Source organism: Scheffersomyces spartinae (assembly GCF_019049425.1).
Source record: "Scheffersomyces spartinae strain ARV_011 chromosome Unknown scaffold_3, whole genome shotgun sequence".
NCBI lineage: Eukaryota > Fungi > Ascomycota > Pichiomycetes > Serinales > Debaryomycetaceae > Lizanozyma > Lizanozyma spartinae.
The window spans coordinates 357,312-372,278 of record NW_025065050.1 but is presented as its reverse complement, the minus strand read 5'-3'; the positions used below and the strand labels follow the sequence as shown (position 1 = coordinate 372,278).

Genomic DNA, 14,967 nt, shown 5'->3' with positions numbered 1-14,967 from the left:
CCAATCACCGATCGACGCATTATACATGCATTTCCCATGCATCGCATTATTGGATGTGGCTTTTAAATCGTAGTATGCGCTAAGAAGGAAATGACTAGCACCAACTAAAAATCTGAACCTTCCATCAAATTTTATACCGTAGCTAGTTGCCTTCCAGCAATACTTTATACCCGAAATAGCGGGGGCAAAATTGTGCAATTAAGATGGGACGCTTATTCTGACTAACCTGCCAAAAACTAAAAAAATAAGTGGTGAACGTAATGTTCGGAACATAGCCCGACGCGGGGGTCGAACCCGCAACCTTTTGATCGCTTCTCTTGTACAAGACTAAGAGTCAAACGCTCTACCGATTGAGCTAGCCAGGCCGCTCGTTGTCGTTTTTCTTCTCTGCATGAATAGTATGTCTATGTTTATATCACGTGGTTTTCCTAATGGTAGCCCCAGTGTACTTGGCTGTTAAACTACATTTTATTATTGGACCATTCTAGCACCAAAACGTATTGATGTAAGTCACAAAATGTTGTATTATAGCTCTTTCTTCCACTCTAGTTTAAACTTTTGATATTCACTGACAATATTCTTAAATGTGTTGCACTTCTTTAAAATGATTGCTGTCTTCCACAGTTCATCTATAACTTGGATGTAATTTCATTAAGTGTAGGTTATAGCTTTCCTAATGGACATATTAATAATTCAAACAAAACCCATTACAATAATATAACTATCTGACTTTTTTCCCCTACGGTATCAAGCGCAAAGACGAAGCTAAATCTATGGCACTTTAAATGAATTTTTTGTATACGTATGACCTAACAAAGAATTGGTGAAGAGGAATTAAAATAGGCTTCACTAGCTCAGTTGGCAGAGCGTCAGTCTCATAGCTTATCTAAAGTTGTGCAATCTGAAGGTCGACAGTTCGAACCTGCCGTGGAGCACGTTTTCTTTTTTCATCTTTTTGTGCTCCTTTTTTTTAACTGTCGCGTTTCCTAACAATAACCAGTTGAGTAGTAAACAAAACTACTTTAAGCTATTGCACCCCATTAAAAAAGCATAAAGTATCTATATCAAAATAAAGGTCTTGATTAGTCCAAAGACAGCATATTCTTATTAAAGGTAGCATATTCAACATTTCTTTTATTTTGCATTGCATTTCAGTTCTTTAGATTCCAAACTCCATCCCTTTCCATGATCCACAGCAATAACTTATAGCATGAACGAAAAACTACCTCACGATCATAAGAGACGATTTGCTGAGTTCCAAGATGAGGACAGAACCATGCCTCCTCCTGTGCTATCGACCGTCCGACTTCTGTTTGCTGATAAACATGAAGAATCAAATGGATCACACAACGACTACTATTACAACAACAACAACAACAACAACAACAACAACAACAACAACAACAATAATGATAATAATAATAATAATAACGGCATAACAGGCATATATAATCTCGATTTCCCTTCTAATAATCAACTGGCATTCGAGCAACAAATACGTAACAAATTGGAGTCACAACTACTACTGCAAGAACACCCTCCACCACTGGGTCGTATTCTGCATGAATCAGAATTAGAGTTTCGAGCAAATCCAGACAACTATTCATCCAACTTTCTGTCCAACTCCATTCGATCCGACAACAACAATAATAAGAACATAGATTTAGAAACAACAGCTACTGATGGTGGACACATATTGCATTCTAATTCGTATTCAGGACTTCTTGGATCGAATAAAAACCAAAGCATAATTAATACAAGTCGAGACAATTCCATTTCTTCGAATACATCTGAAAATGAAATTAAACTTTCTTCAAAATCCCAATCAACTGGTGATTCAGGTAATTCATATTCACTCTCAATAAAGAGAGCCAGAAGAAGGATCATCCGCAACAGTTTGGGGTCTCCCCAAAGACTTTCACGCATCGAGCTGGTTTTACAACAACAGCAACAATTAGAGCATAAGGCCCAATTGAAAGATGGTTCAATAGACGATCCATATCAACAATATCACTCAGCATATCCTCTGTATCTGTCTACAAATCATGCCAACAAGGAAGAGTTTATGAATTCTCATTCGTCGTTACAGCAGAACAATTCTAATACAGACCCACATCTACACAGTATAGAAGCATCTCATAAACGTGACTCTGTTAATCTTGACTCTCAAACGCATTTGAATTCTAAGTTGCAAGATAATGACTCAGAGAAATCTTCGTTGTTCTGGATGTCTGTTGAAAAGAATAGATCTAACTCTTTAATCTCCATTTCTGAAGAGAAACATAACGAATTAAGAAAGCGCATAGAAGAACGGAAACGGATGGACGAGCTCAAAGAATTATTTAAAAAGGAAAATCATGTTGATATGCAAATTGACCAAGAAAATAAGAATGGCAGTTCAAGAGGAAGTAGTGGTGAGAAAGCAGCAGATCCAAACGAGAGGGTACCCTTAAGTATTATACCAGGAACTCTGTTAAACCAGGTGAATGACGTTTTCAAAAGGCCCAAATCTAAGATTCCTATTTCTGCATCAATGAATGCTCCACCGAAAGCTCAATTGCAATTTTCTGCAAACTTTAACTCTCATTCTTCACAGCAATATCCAATGCCTAATGCTGTACCTTTGACAATGGCCAAGCCCGTGTCTCACAATAATAATAATATGGGCAAAATATTACAGGGAACAGTTAAGTCTTTAAATCTGACCCAGTTTGAGCCTATCCAAACTACTGATGCCAATAATGACATAAGAGCACCTTCATCACCGAACCCACCAGCGCAGCAAGCTACAAATGAAAATTCAAATTCCAAGAAGAAGGCATTAACTATTAATGGTGTAATTTATGAAAAGCTCCAATTAATTGGTAGAGGGGGAACTTCAAAAGTTTATAAAGTCCTAGCACCTAATAACAGACATTATGCCATCAAGAAAGTCACTTTTGATCAATTTGATGAAGGCAGTGTCAGAGGATTTAAAGGAGAAATAGACCTTTTGAAGAAATTGAAGGAATCTGAAAGAGTTGTAAAACTTATTGATTATGATGTGAGAGATGGGTTAATCTACTTGGTAATGGAATGTGGTGATTTAGATTTAGCTACAGTTTTCCAGAATAGGTTAAAGAAGTTGGATTTGGAGTTTGTAAAGTATCATGCGATTGAAATATTCAAGTGTGTACTTGCTGTCCATGACAATGGGATTGTCCATAGTGATTTGAAACCTGCAAACTTTTTATTTGTCAAGGGTATGCTCAAGATTATTGACTTTGGTATTGCTAATGCTGTTCCAGATCATACATCAAACATATATCGTGAGTCTCAAATTGGAACCCCCAATTACATGGCACCGGAAGCTCTTGTTGAAACTAACCTCACCAGTAAACAGGTTAGCAAAAACACATGGCGTGTTGGCCGCCCATCTGATGTTTGGTCATGTGGGTGTATTATTTATCAGATGATATACGGTAAACCTCCGTATGGGGCTTACACTGGAAACCAACGTATTATGGCAATTATGAATCCTCAAGTGAAGATTCAATTTCATTCCAAAGGCATAGGAGATGCCAAAGTTCCTCAAACAGCAATCAGACTTATGAGAAAATGTTTGGCAAGGGATCCACTGGAACGTTGGACAGTAGAGCAATGTTTGAAGAGTGATTTTCTACATCCCAAAGTGGTTACCGAGAGTTTTGTTAGAGACTTGGTACATCTGTCAATTAATTTTGGTCATAGTTCTCGAGTGAACGGGGGAGTGATAAGTGCTGATGTTTATGATCAAGTTGTGGAGACGGTTTTAAAGCAGATAGAGGAATTAAATTATTAGGAGGTGAAGCAGATCTAGATATACTTTTTGTCGTATTGACTATTCTTATCAAAATGATTTGCAAACTACTAACATGGCTACAACAGACATAGCCTTCACATTCAACGAGGACCCAACTTTTCTAAAATCCGTGGACCTTGTTCTTCCCATTCTTGTTTGGAAATCCACATATGGTCTTTGTCAGCCATAATGTTAGCCAACACAGCACCACCTATGAAAACCATATGTTTTCTTCTTGGAGGATCTTCGATTCTAACCTTGAATTTATCTAGTCTTGTAGGATCACCATGCAAGACTTTAGTCAACCACAATTGTTTCAATTCCTTTTCCAATCTAGAGGGCAAACCTGGATACATTGAAGAACCACCAGATAAAACAATTGCTTTGAATAAAGTAGATCTAATATCAACGTCAGTCGATTGAATAGTATTGAATAGCAATTCACCCATACCTTCTTGTTCACAATCTACCAAATGAGGTTGGAATAAACATTCTGGAGCCAAGAATCTTTCTGAACCAACCTTGATTACCCTTCCATCAGGAAGTTCATAGGATTGTACCAAGGAAGTTGTTTCATTTGCCAATTTGGAATCGAAATCCAAATCATATGAAACATAACACAACTTTTCTTTGATTTGACGAACGGTTTCGAAATCAGCAGTTCTATTGAATGCGTATCCTCTACGGAATAATAAGTTTATCAAATTCCTGGTGACATCTCTTCCTGCAACGTCCAATCTTCTTGTTAAATGGTTTAAAACAACCGATTCATAAACTGGAACAACATGAGTGACACCATCACCTGAATCAACAACTACTCCAGAACTTAAACCTTGAGCATACAAAGCCAAAACTGCTTGGATAGCAACATAAACACCTCCAAATTGATATTTTTCAAACATCACATCACACATGGTCTCTCTATTCTTTAATGGGTTTCTTGGAGGTTCAGTTAACAATATCTTCTTCCCTTGGGTTTGCAATTTCATCTTCTCATAGAAGGCATAGTCCCATAAGTGTTCCATATCTTCCCAGTTCTTGATAATCCCATTCTCCATAGGATAGCTAATCTGTAATAACGACCTTACCTTGCTGGCTTCGTCCCCACACATTATATCTTTAATCTCAACATCGTCTGGCACAAATACACTTCTTTCTTCTGCTCTTAATATTGGTCTTCCGACAATTGAAGGGAACGAGTAGTCGGGAAAATTGGTTCCGGCTCTTCCTATCTTGACGAACCCTGTTCCTTGATCAAGCACTACAATGTTAGTTAGTTAGTATTTTACTTGTAATTGAATATCATATCACGGATAATACGCCCGTATGGAAGCAGTATAATCTCGGATAAATAAACCTTCTCATGCATACCAATTGGAGTATCTGCCATCGTAAATGTATGCTTTGAATCTTTTCTGTTTAGTTATTCCGGCTGTGATAAGGAACCTCTTGAATTTAGGGCCGGCTCTTAAGTTTTGTTCTTGTAATCAACGATCGTTTTGAATCCAGGCTGTAATTGTGTTGTACACGACTTGATATTTACCTACCTATATGAAGCCGAAACCAAGCACCTCAAACACTTACAGTAACAGTACCACAGTGCTATATAGTTAGCTCTATACATTCTCTTCTGGTTGTTTCTTAGTAGGAATATTACGAGCAAATGTCAAATATGACGTGTGACTCTTAACATCAGATTCAATCTTTGTGACTTGGGTCCAAGCATACGATTCATCGCCTTCTCTTACTCTAATACCCTTTCCAAACGGATTAAAACCCTTTCCGAGGTTTTGGAACTTTGATGGTGGCTGTTGTGAAGGTGACACTTCCTTTGATTCAGATTCAGATTGCTTTTGTTGATCTTCTTCAGTGCTAGCAGGTCTTTTATTACCTGAATCATATGAGACATTGGGCTCAGGTGTAGCTGTTTCAGATTGTAATTTAACCACCCTTCTACCTTCTATCCCTTGAGTCTTGCGTGCTTGTATATCCTTTAATCTTTTGACCACATCAGATATGTCTCTTACCATATCCTTTCTAGCTTCCCACCGTCTACCCATGACTTCAACCATTTCAATATCTGTCCAGCCTTCTTCTTGAAGCGCGGCTACAGTCTTATCAACTTGTTCGATACAAGGAGAGAAACAACAGATCCCCGTGGCCATTTCCTTGGAAATAACATGCTTTAAATGAGGTATGGCTGTCCAAGGAGCTGGCAAATCAAGGAAAACAGCATCCCCTCGTATATCTTCACCTTGAATTTCAAAGCCATCTTGACAAACATCTCTATGAGTTATGGTAGTATTTACTGCTAATAAACCATGTCTTTCCAATTCCTTCCTTGCTTCATTGCATCTTACTTCATGGAATTCATATGTGAAAAGCTTGCCTTGATCCCCCAATGTTCTAGCAAATGAGTGGGTAAAAGAAGCAGATCCAGTACCTGCTTCTATGACTCGAGATCCGGGCCCTATATTTAATCGTTGAATCACATAGGATGAATCAGGTGTATAAACAATTTGTGTACGATGAGGTAAAGAAACAGTCCATAACTCAGGCGTAGGATGTAACAAATATATAAACCCATACCCTTTTGCACCTACCATTTGATCACCATATTTCTTTCCCACCATTTTATCGTGTTCAAAATGTCCATATCTGGTGTTAATTACTTCACCAAGAGTCACGTTCACAAGTTTCATTTGCTGTCGACCAATGTACACCATAACGATGTCGCCCTCTTCAATGACATCCTTATACCTATAGAACAGCATTGTTAATGTGGGATGTTCTAATGTTATGATTGTAAGTATATCATCTCATCTCTTTGCTCATCTTTAAACTTCAGTTTCGGTATTCTGGCACGTGACTCAATAGCTCAATGAAGGTGATGACTACGAAATATAGCCCTGTTGAAAACATGTACCAGACAGTTGTAACAATCATAAACCACTTAGTATCAAACCTTTATACTATCAAAGTACATACATAAGGAGAGAGTATAGCTCTTCAAATCAAGAGTATTTAGTGCATAACTAACTGGGTGCAAAAAGGGTACAAACATATACTATCAAAGGTTCAAATTAACAGATTATGTTATAATAAAAATAAAAAAAGTAATTGATGATATTTTATACTTAATCAAGTAATCACTTAATGAATAATACCCTTTAATTACCCACAATTAAACATCATGTAACTCCAGAAGTGAATCTTAAATGCTCTTAAATCAAATGGACGTGCACATACCAAAAACATTCGAAAATTTTTCGGATATCACCAAAGTCAAATTGAGCTCAGTTCCAGTCAACAAGCCAGGATCACCAGCAAAGACACATTGAAGATGTCGCAGTCTCCTGTTAACCAAGGTAGTGCACAACAACAACAACAACAGCAGCGGGGCCAAAGTCAGAACCAGAATCAATCTTCAGGGAACCAAAACGTAGAGGATTTATATCTTGAATCATATGCCTTCACAACAGCGGCAGCTATAGTTGGATCAGTTGATAGAAAGATCTTTGTTAGTTTGAGAGACGGGAGATACTTGTACGGTATATTAAGAACATTTGATCAATTTGCCAATTTGGTATTGCAGGATACAATTGAACGAATCTATTTAAAGGATGAAGGGTCCACCAAGAAGTTTGGAGAAACATATAGAGGAGTATTTTTAATAAGAGGAGAGAATGTGGTTATGATTGGAGAGTTGGACATTGATACCGAAGACGAACATTTACAGGATATGCAACAAATCAGTTTTGAGGACGCATCGAATCAGATCCAACAACAAAGAAAACAAAGAATTAAAGATGAAACAGCTAAGTCAAAACAGATGCTTGCCAAGGGTCTAATTAGTGACTTTTCCAGTACTGATTTGTACTAGACAATACTGTCATTTCATTGGTTCAATTCTTGCATTATATCATATCATTATACTACTACTTCTGCTACTGCTGACCACACATACTACTGAAACAAACAAATATCATATTTTAGTATTATCATCACAATTTTAATAATCTTTGGTAATTTTGGTCATATCTTTGGAAATATTCATCAACTTCCGCGAACTGCTTTGCTTCTCTTCTTGCCAATTGGAACAAATGGGCTTCATCTGGACCATCAGCAATTCTCAAGGTTCTATTAGCAGCCCACATGTACGATAAGGGAGTGTCTTGGGAAACACCTTCAGCCCCATACATTTGAAGACACCAATCAATGACATTCAACACTGTTCTTGGAGTTTCAATCTTTGCAATTGAGATTTCTCTTTGCGAGTCCTTAGTTGAACTAATATCAATCTTGTGAGCAGCATTAAGAACAAGTAATTTACATCTTTCAATATTAATTTTATGTTGAGCAAATTCCATCATGAAGTTTTCTCTATCTTTAAGTAATTTACCAAAGATTTCTCTCGTGTTTGCTCTTTGAACAACTTTAAGCATAGCATATTCAGCAGCTCCAATTAATCTCATACAATGATGGATTCTACCCGGGCCTAACCGAGATTGGATCAACTCGAACCCTCGAGACTCGGCTGCAAGTATGCAATGTTCCATTTCCTCATCATCGATTACGTAATCATTGAACTCAATCTCACAATGACCATGAGGAGCATCATCATATCCATAGACAGTTAATGGACGAATGACTTTAGCCTTACCTGAGGCTATAGCCTTTTTAGCATCCAATACCAATACAGAATGATTTCTGTATCTAACAGCTGCATCTTCCGATGTCTTGCACATAACTAACCAAACAGAGCATCGAGGATCACCAGCTCCCAGAGCAAACCATTTGACGCCATTCAATACAAAATTCCCCTTACTATTTCTGATAGCTGTAGTTGAAATGTTTAAAGCATTGGATGAACTTACACCCTTTTCGGTCATAAGGAAAGCTGACCGGATCTTCCCATCCAAAAGTGGTTGCAACCATTGTTTCTTTTGATATGGGGTACCAAATCTTGCCAAAAGTTCCATGTTCCCGGTATCAGGAGCATTACAATTCGTTGCTTCAGGTGCAGTGAAACACCTACCCATATAAAAGGCCATAAGCCCATATTCTAAATTAGTGTACCCTGGGCCCTCGGCGTATCTCTTATTCAAAAATAAGTTCCACAAGCCCTCTTCTTGAGCCTTGAGCTTCAACTTGTCCATAATTTCAGGTGTCAGCTTCCATCTTAACTCAGGATTAGTACTAAGTTGAGAATGAAAAATTGGATCTGCTGGCACGCAATTGGTATCAACAAATTGCTGAACCTTCCCAATAGTCTCAATGGCTCTTGGGGAAAGTTGACTCAAGAAAATCGCAGGAATATCTTTTTCAATTGACATGATGATGGTGATGATGATAAAGTATAGACACTAAAGATTTATGTTATACTTAGTCGATAAATGTCTGGCATATATATACGAATATCTACTCCCTTAAATTTGTGATCTTATGCACCTTTCGGCTCATTACCCCACAGTTAAGACATTTATCCTAAACCACGGGTCAAAGTTTTTGCCGAACCCCAAACACGCACCACCACTGATTACGTAATAATTTACTTAAGCTTTTGGGTATAATGTGGAGGCACTTTTGTTGACTTTCTAATAGCCTTGATTCTCTAGTTCTTTTGAGGGCATTCCATAAGGTCTAATATCTTTGACAGTATAATGTAAGGCGATATTTTATACACTAATATTTAGGATGATGATTTCATATGCGTCTAGAAGTTGCCAGTTGCTATTAATCCGCGACTCCAGTAATTCATATCACCCTCTTCAGCCACGTACATCTTAACTCTAAAGATTGCATAACATTGGTACAGATTATAACACCTTTGTACATAAATGTTAACACCAGCTTATTTTAAACGATGTATAGGCATTGCTTGGAAACCTACTGGAAGCTCGTTTGTTTGTTCCAGTTTCGCAGCTAAATATATCTACTAAATCCCCTATACTACACTAAAATGTAGATTGTAACCGCTTTCATACATCAATTTATCCTCTCAAATTTCCACTGACTTAAAGTCCAGCTTTAAATTCAAGGCTCTGTTTAAATGAACCCTCACTTAAAACGATCATGGACTCCATCTAATGCTTGAAGGTTTAGGTTTTGGTACTACGATTGCTACTTCTGTTTTACCAAAAGAGGCAATGATGGGTTACCTGGCTTCTTTCTTTCCTAAAATAAATCATATCCTCCAGAATCAACAAGGGCATTGATTACGTGGTTCTTTATCGGCTAGTGTTCTTCTTATGTTGGTTCAGCTAAATTGAAGATACATAAAACTCTTGTTCGTGAATAAATCTAAAGAACCAGCTGGGTTGACAGAGATGATCATTGCATTTATTACTTTATGTTGCGGAGCCGGTATCATGGTTTACTAGACCATTTACAGCAGCCCCTAAACTACCTACATATGAATTTTGTTATCGACATACTGGGAAGGTAAAACGGAAAATATAGTAGCAGGTATAAATACTCTACTATATCTTGTTCAACCACGACCGGCTGTCAAAATCATCCAGATTTTTTTCAAAGTTTTACGATGGATGAGGTTACATTCGATAAGTCACGGAATTGACTGGCTCCTTGACTACAGCAACTAGTAATCAACTAAACCCTTCAGTGTTTATCACTAGAGTTATTCGGTATGAGATTGTTCAGCATATTCCGAAGCGGAAATTCATGTAAAGAATTGACCATTAATCTTTCGCCACTACGTTACCTAAACTCCGTCACTAACGGCAGAGAAACAACGCGTATTTCCATTTGATTCTACGACAAGGGTTCTTTATCGATGCCCACATTTCGTGGTATGGCTTTGAAAACATTCTACTTGATTGATTGGTGTATTATAGGAGAACACATGAGTAAGTCCGGTCGATTTAAGGTTGGAGTGTTGTCACAAAGATGACAATCGGATTGTTACACGGAGAATTTTTCCCGACAGCCGTTTGGCTGCGAAAATCCAATACCTACTGTTATAGTATTGTTACACAATTCAGGAACATGTATAAATCAGAAACTTTCGTTACCACTTATTAGGGAGTATAGTTATCATCATTATGATCCAAAAGGTATATAAGACAAACGGTACCTCATTCAATTGGCAATAGGTTTTCAAACAATACCATACTATTTTATTCTACTTTATTATCAATTCAACTGAATTCAACTCAACAAAAGCACAACTCAACTTAATTTAAAATTATTAAAATGACTTTCTCAACTGCTTTTGCCACTGGTGCTAGCGATTAAATTGCACAAAAAAAGGTCAGCCAATTGCTCGAGAAGGACAACAAGGACATTAGCCAAGTTCGTACTGAAGGTCATAATCATGTTGTGGTCACGGAAAGACTGATGATGATGTGCAGAAACTAAGTACGCAATCCACTTGATAATGGATAAGTGTTGGGCCCATATCTATTCATAAGTATCTATCCATAATGATTATGTATCTTAAACAAAATATCGGACCATCATCACCCCACAAATACGACATTTATCCAAGACCTCAGGTCAATGTTCTTGCCAAACTCCAAACTTCACTACTGATTACGTAACATTTTAGATAAGTTTTTTCGGATACATTGTGGAGAGACCAACCGAAGATCAGGGTGGGGAGCAAACTTATCGGTAGTTTTGAGGAAATATTCGGTACACCCATGGACAATCGACCAGCATCTGAATTCTTAAACCTTCTGATTGTAGTTATTGTTTCATACCTAATAACATACCCATCCAACCTCATTACCATTAGGTAATTTGAGTCAAAAAAAAAACTAAAGGGGCAAGCCCGGAATCGAACCGGGGACCGCACCCACCCTAAGGGTGAATCATACCACTAGACCACGTGCCCCAAAGTTGTTTGTGAATTCATAAACTCTTTAGATAAGGTGGCCTAGTTCTGGTTTATTCCAAATTTCCCTTAACACGGGGCTTCCCACCAACAAAAGCTATCTTTTAGAAGATAACAAACTTTATTGTAGACGGTTTTAGGTCCATAGTGCTAATATTGATTAGAAGATACTGAACCAAAAAGGGTATGAAATATTCTTGAAACAGTACTCCTATTTGTATGTTGGATCAAACGTAGACATAAGATATTTTTTGGTGTACCTATTCGGTGGATGTCAAACCATATTTGATTACTACTTTAGGCAGTCTCAATGAGATCAAGTGGACACAACTTTAAACTTTTAGCTTGTCTCATGTTGATAAGGAAACAAGTGTTTCTAATTAGATCTACGTGTTTATCTTAATATTAGTTGATATTATTTTTGCTACCGAATAACTTCTATATCTGTTCTTAGTCAAAAAATAAAGATCATGTAAGTCTTTTTATAAAGAAAAAAGATACTTATTTACTTAAAACGAAATCAAATTAACAAATTGACTAATACTCTTGCGCGTACCATTACGTGATCATCTTATTATCTTCCTACATACTTTTATTATCCAATACTGTACAGCATTTTTTTACCTTAATTAATTAGGCATATTAAGTATTCTATTCACAAACATACAATCTATTGGATAAACGATTGGATGTCTTTATCGGAAATACAATTAGTAACAAGTAGCAACTGTAATAATCAAATGTGTTAATACTTAAGTTTCACTTGATTTTGTACAAAATCTTAATCTTGGTAAGTGATAATTTAATTGACTTACACCAATTAGGCAATTTGAATGTCACAAGACACCCAATAGTAATTCACACACTCACACCAAGTGAATCATACCTATGTATAATTGATGAAAGATGAACTATAAATACAAAGGATTTCACTCTCATACTCAGGTACAATTCTTCCCTTTATCATCACAATCAACTTCTAATACTACGACAATTAATAATGGCTGCTCAATCAAACGTTAACGTCTCCACTGCTTCCAAGAAGCAAAAGGATGAAAACAAGGACAGCATCTTCAAGTTTGGAGGTGGTGTTATCTACACTTTCTGTACTATTGCTTAAGTAGTATACAGACAGACAATCGAGATTTGACATCTCCCGATTATAGCTGCCATTCCTGGCTCTGTTTCGTTATTTTTTTCTTTCGTCAGGCTGACTTACTTGCAAGAAGTCACATTAAAGCCTTAACTAGTTATATATTTTGTTTTTATTTCTCTCTATAATAAATGGATCCTTTAAAACATTCAACGTAGATACTAGGAACTGCAATGGAGAAGGGCCGCAGTGGCTGTAAGTTATTAACTTCACACGAATCTTATTTAGGTATTCATTAGGAGGGTTGGCCGAGTGGTCTAAGGCGGCAGACTTAAGTTCTGTTGGACGGTGTCCGCGCGAGTTCGAACCTCGCACCCTTCATTATTTTTTTGGTCTTATCTATAAGCAATTCAACTATAAGCATATCCCCTTCTACTACTATGTTCATTACCGATTTGAAGTTTATTATTAGATCTAGCACAACAATATACAGAACTATACCCTTTCAGCACCACTTAACTTAACAGCAGCACAATATTTCTGTAATTTAGTTAACAACCCATCACCTTGCTTTATTAATGAATGGTATTGACTGTTTTTGTTATCAGGTCTATTTGTTTCAATGATTCCATTGACTTTATCGATAGTACAATTCAATTTATTGTTTGGAATAAATTTGCACAAATCTTCGTCCAAGAAATCTTCTGAAATATCGAAAGAATGAGCCATTGATTTTAAAGACAATGATTTATAACTTTCCAATAATTGGGAATAAGCTTTGCATCTCATTTCCTTAAGGAAATAATTAGCATGTTGTCTTAAATACTTGTTGTTCAAGATCAAGGTATCATGAGTTTCCAACAAGTATTTGAAGAAATAATTATATTGACAAGTGTACAAGGAATTAGTCAAATTGATAGCTGGTTCTAAGAATTCAGAGTCATCAGTCGAGCTAATCGATAACACTTCAGGAGAATTGATGATTTTAGTATTCAAATTTGCTCTATCCAAAGACATAACACCGGAAATAATAGCATATTGAGCAATTTGAGCATAATTACATAACTCAGTGGAAGTGAAAGTTGCTAAAGAGTCAATCAATAAGCTTGACAGATTAACAAAATCTCTTGTAGCCAAAAGATAAATCCCATTATAAGCCTTATAACGATTCCTACGTTCCCAATCACCACCTTTATCAATCAATGTTTTGGATTGATCCAAATAATGCTTGACTAACTTGTAATCATTGAAAAAGAACTCTATTCTGGTTAACGTTAATAAGATATCAATCTTATACCCGGTGTTTGAAGTCAATTCTAATGCCTTCTTTAATGTTTCGGTTGCATTGGAACGATCAATTATTCTGGTATAATACTCAGCCAATTTCATGGTTTGAGTATATAAATCCAACTCAGTTTCATCATCTTGTGCAGATTTAATCTTACTTTCCAATCCATTGATGGTATCTTCATTCTCAGCGGCTATATTCTTATACAATTCTTCATCCCAAGTAACCAATGAAGGGTACTCCTGATGCAAGTACTTATAATAAGGACCCAACTTTTCCTTCTTGATTTCTTCAACAAGAAACTCAACGGTTTCTTGTCGGTGGCGATCGTCCACTTCGGGAATGGAAAGCAAAAATTGCTTCTCTGACAATTTGTAGTCGGGGATTTTGGGTACGTCCGAGGAAAAGTTCTCCATACTGATGATGATCAATGATGATTGGCTGATGGAAGGGTTGGTTGTTGTATTCGATTTGCGTAGTTTGTTACCTCAATCTTTTGATATCCATTGGAACTTTGTCGTGAATCGAATTTGCCAAACACAAGTAGTGTGCTTACCAATATATACACGACATTAAAAGTCAGTGCATGCATTATCATCGAAGGCATCCAAATGTATACAAAAATGTACTACACAACACTTCTACGTATACATAAATGATAGCAAGCTCTGTTTGTTAGAAATAGTTCTTTGTTATATGCTTCTTCGACGCTCAGAGAAAAGTATGAAGGTCACCGGATTTCTATGTTTATGGTCATCACTTATCTTGCTATCAGCAGCATATATTAACTCGGAAAAACTGGGACATTCGTATAGTTTAAATCTTTAATCGAAACTATTCGTTATCACACATTTCTACTTGACCTTAAGTAGACGTAAAGTGCGTCCAACCTGGTTTGTGATCTCGTG

The 14,967-nt window shown here is 36.8% G+C and overlaps 6 protein-coding genes and 4 non-coding genes across 10 annotated transcripts; 4 read left to right on the top strand and 6 right to left on the bottom strand.

The window, feature by feature from the left end:
- Nucleotides 1-273: 273 nt before the first annotated feature.
- Nucleotides 274-365, bottom strand: KQ657_003318. The gene has a single exon. It is a non-coding gene; the product is annotated as a tRNA-Lys (tRNA).
- A 478-nt stretch (nt 366-843) lies between these two features.
- On the top strand, nt 844-935 carry KQ657_003317. The gene has a single exon. It is a non-coding gene; the product is annotated as a tRNA-Met (tRNA).
- Nucleotides 936-1,210: 275 nt separating this feature from the next.
- Nucleotides 1,211-3,820, top strand: MPS1 (serine/threonine/tyrosine protein kinase; the record flags this gene model as incomplete). The annotated part of the gene is made up of 1 exon (XM_043194044.1): nt 1,211-3,820. One exon carries the CDS (start codon nt 1,211-1,213, stop codon nt 3,818-3,820), a length of 2,610 nt encoding a protein of 869 aa, XP_043051096.1.
- Nucleotides 3,821-3,921: 101 nt separating this feature from the next.
- ARP2 (actin-related protein 2) lies at nt 3,922-5,210 on the bottom strand (the record flags this gene model as incomplete). Its single annotated transcript, XM_043194043.1, has 2 exons — nt 3,922-5,081; nt 5,192-5,210. 2 exons carry the CDS (start codon nt 5,208-5,210, stop codon nt 3,922-3,924), a joined length of 1,179 nt encoding a protein of 392 aa, XP_043051095.1.
- Nucleotides 5,211-5,436: 226 nt separating this feature from the next.
- Nucleotides 5,437-6,594, bottom strand: TRMT61A (tRNA 1-methyladenosine methyltransferase subunit; the record flags this gene model as incomplete). The annotated part of the gene is made up of 1 exon (XM_043194042.1): nt 5,437-6,594. One exon carries the CDS (start codon nt 6,592-6,594, stop codon nt 5,437-5,439), a length of 1,158 nt encoding a protein of 385 aa, XP_043051094.1.
- A 569-nt stretch (nt 6,595-7,163) lies between these two features.
- LSM1 (uncharacterized protein) lies at nt 7,164-7,703 on the top strand (the record flags this gene model as incomplete). Its single annotated transcript, XM_043194041.1, has 1 exon — nt 7,164-7,703. The coding sequence occupies one exon, from the start codon at nt 7,164-7,166 to the stop codon at nt 7,701-7,703; it is 540 nt and encodes a 179-aa protein (XP_043051093.1).
- Nucleotides 7,704-7,824: 121 nt separating this feature from the next.
- On the bottom strand, nt 7,825-9,156 carry KQ657_003312 (uncharacterized protein; the record flags this gene model as incomplete). Its single annotated transcript, XM_043194040.1, has 1 exon — nt 7,825-9,156. The coding sequence occupies one exon, from the start codon at nt 9,154-9,156 to the stop codon at nt 7,825-7,827; it is 1,332 nt and encodes a 443-aa protein (XP_043051092.1).
- Nucleotides 9,157-11,606: 2,450 nt separating this feature from the next.
- On the bottom strand, nt 11,607-11,678 carry KQ657_003311. Its single transcript has one exon. It is a non-coding gene; the product is annotated as a tRNA-Pro (tRNA).
- A 1,391-nt stretch (nt 11,679-13,069) lies between these two features.
- KQ657_003310 lies at nt 13,070-13,152 on the top strand. The gene has a single exon. It is a non-coding gene; the product is annotated as a tRNA-Leu (tRNA).
- A 114-nt stretch (nt 13,153-13,266) lies between these two features.
- RPN7 (proteasome regulatory particle lid subunit) lies at nt 13,267-14,475 on the bottom strand (the record flags this gene model as incomplete). The annotated part of the gene is made up of 1 exon (XM_043194039.1): nt 13,267-14,475. The coding sequence occupies one exon, from the start codon at nt 14,473-14,475 to the stop codon at nt 13,267-13,269; it is 1,209 nt and encodes a 402-aa protein (XP_043051091.1).
- Nucleotides 14,476-14,967: the final 492 nt, after the last annotated feature.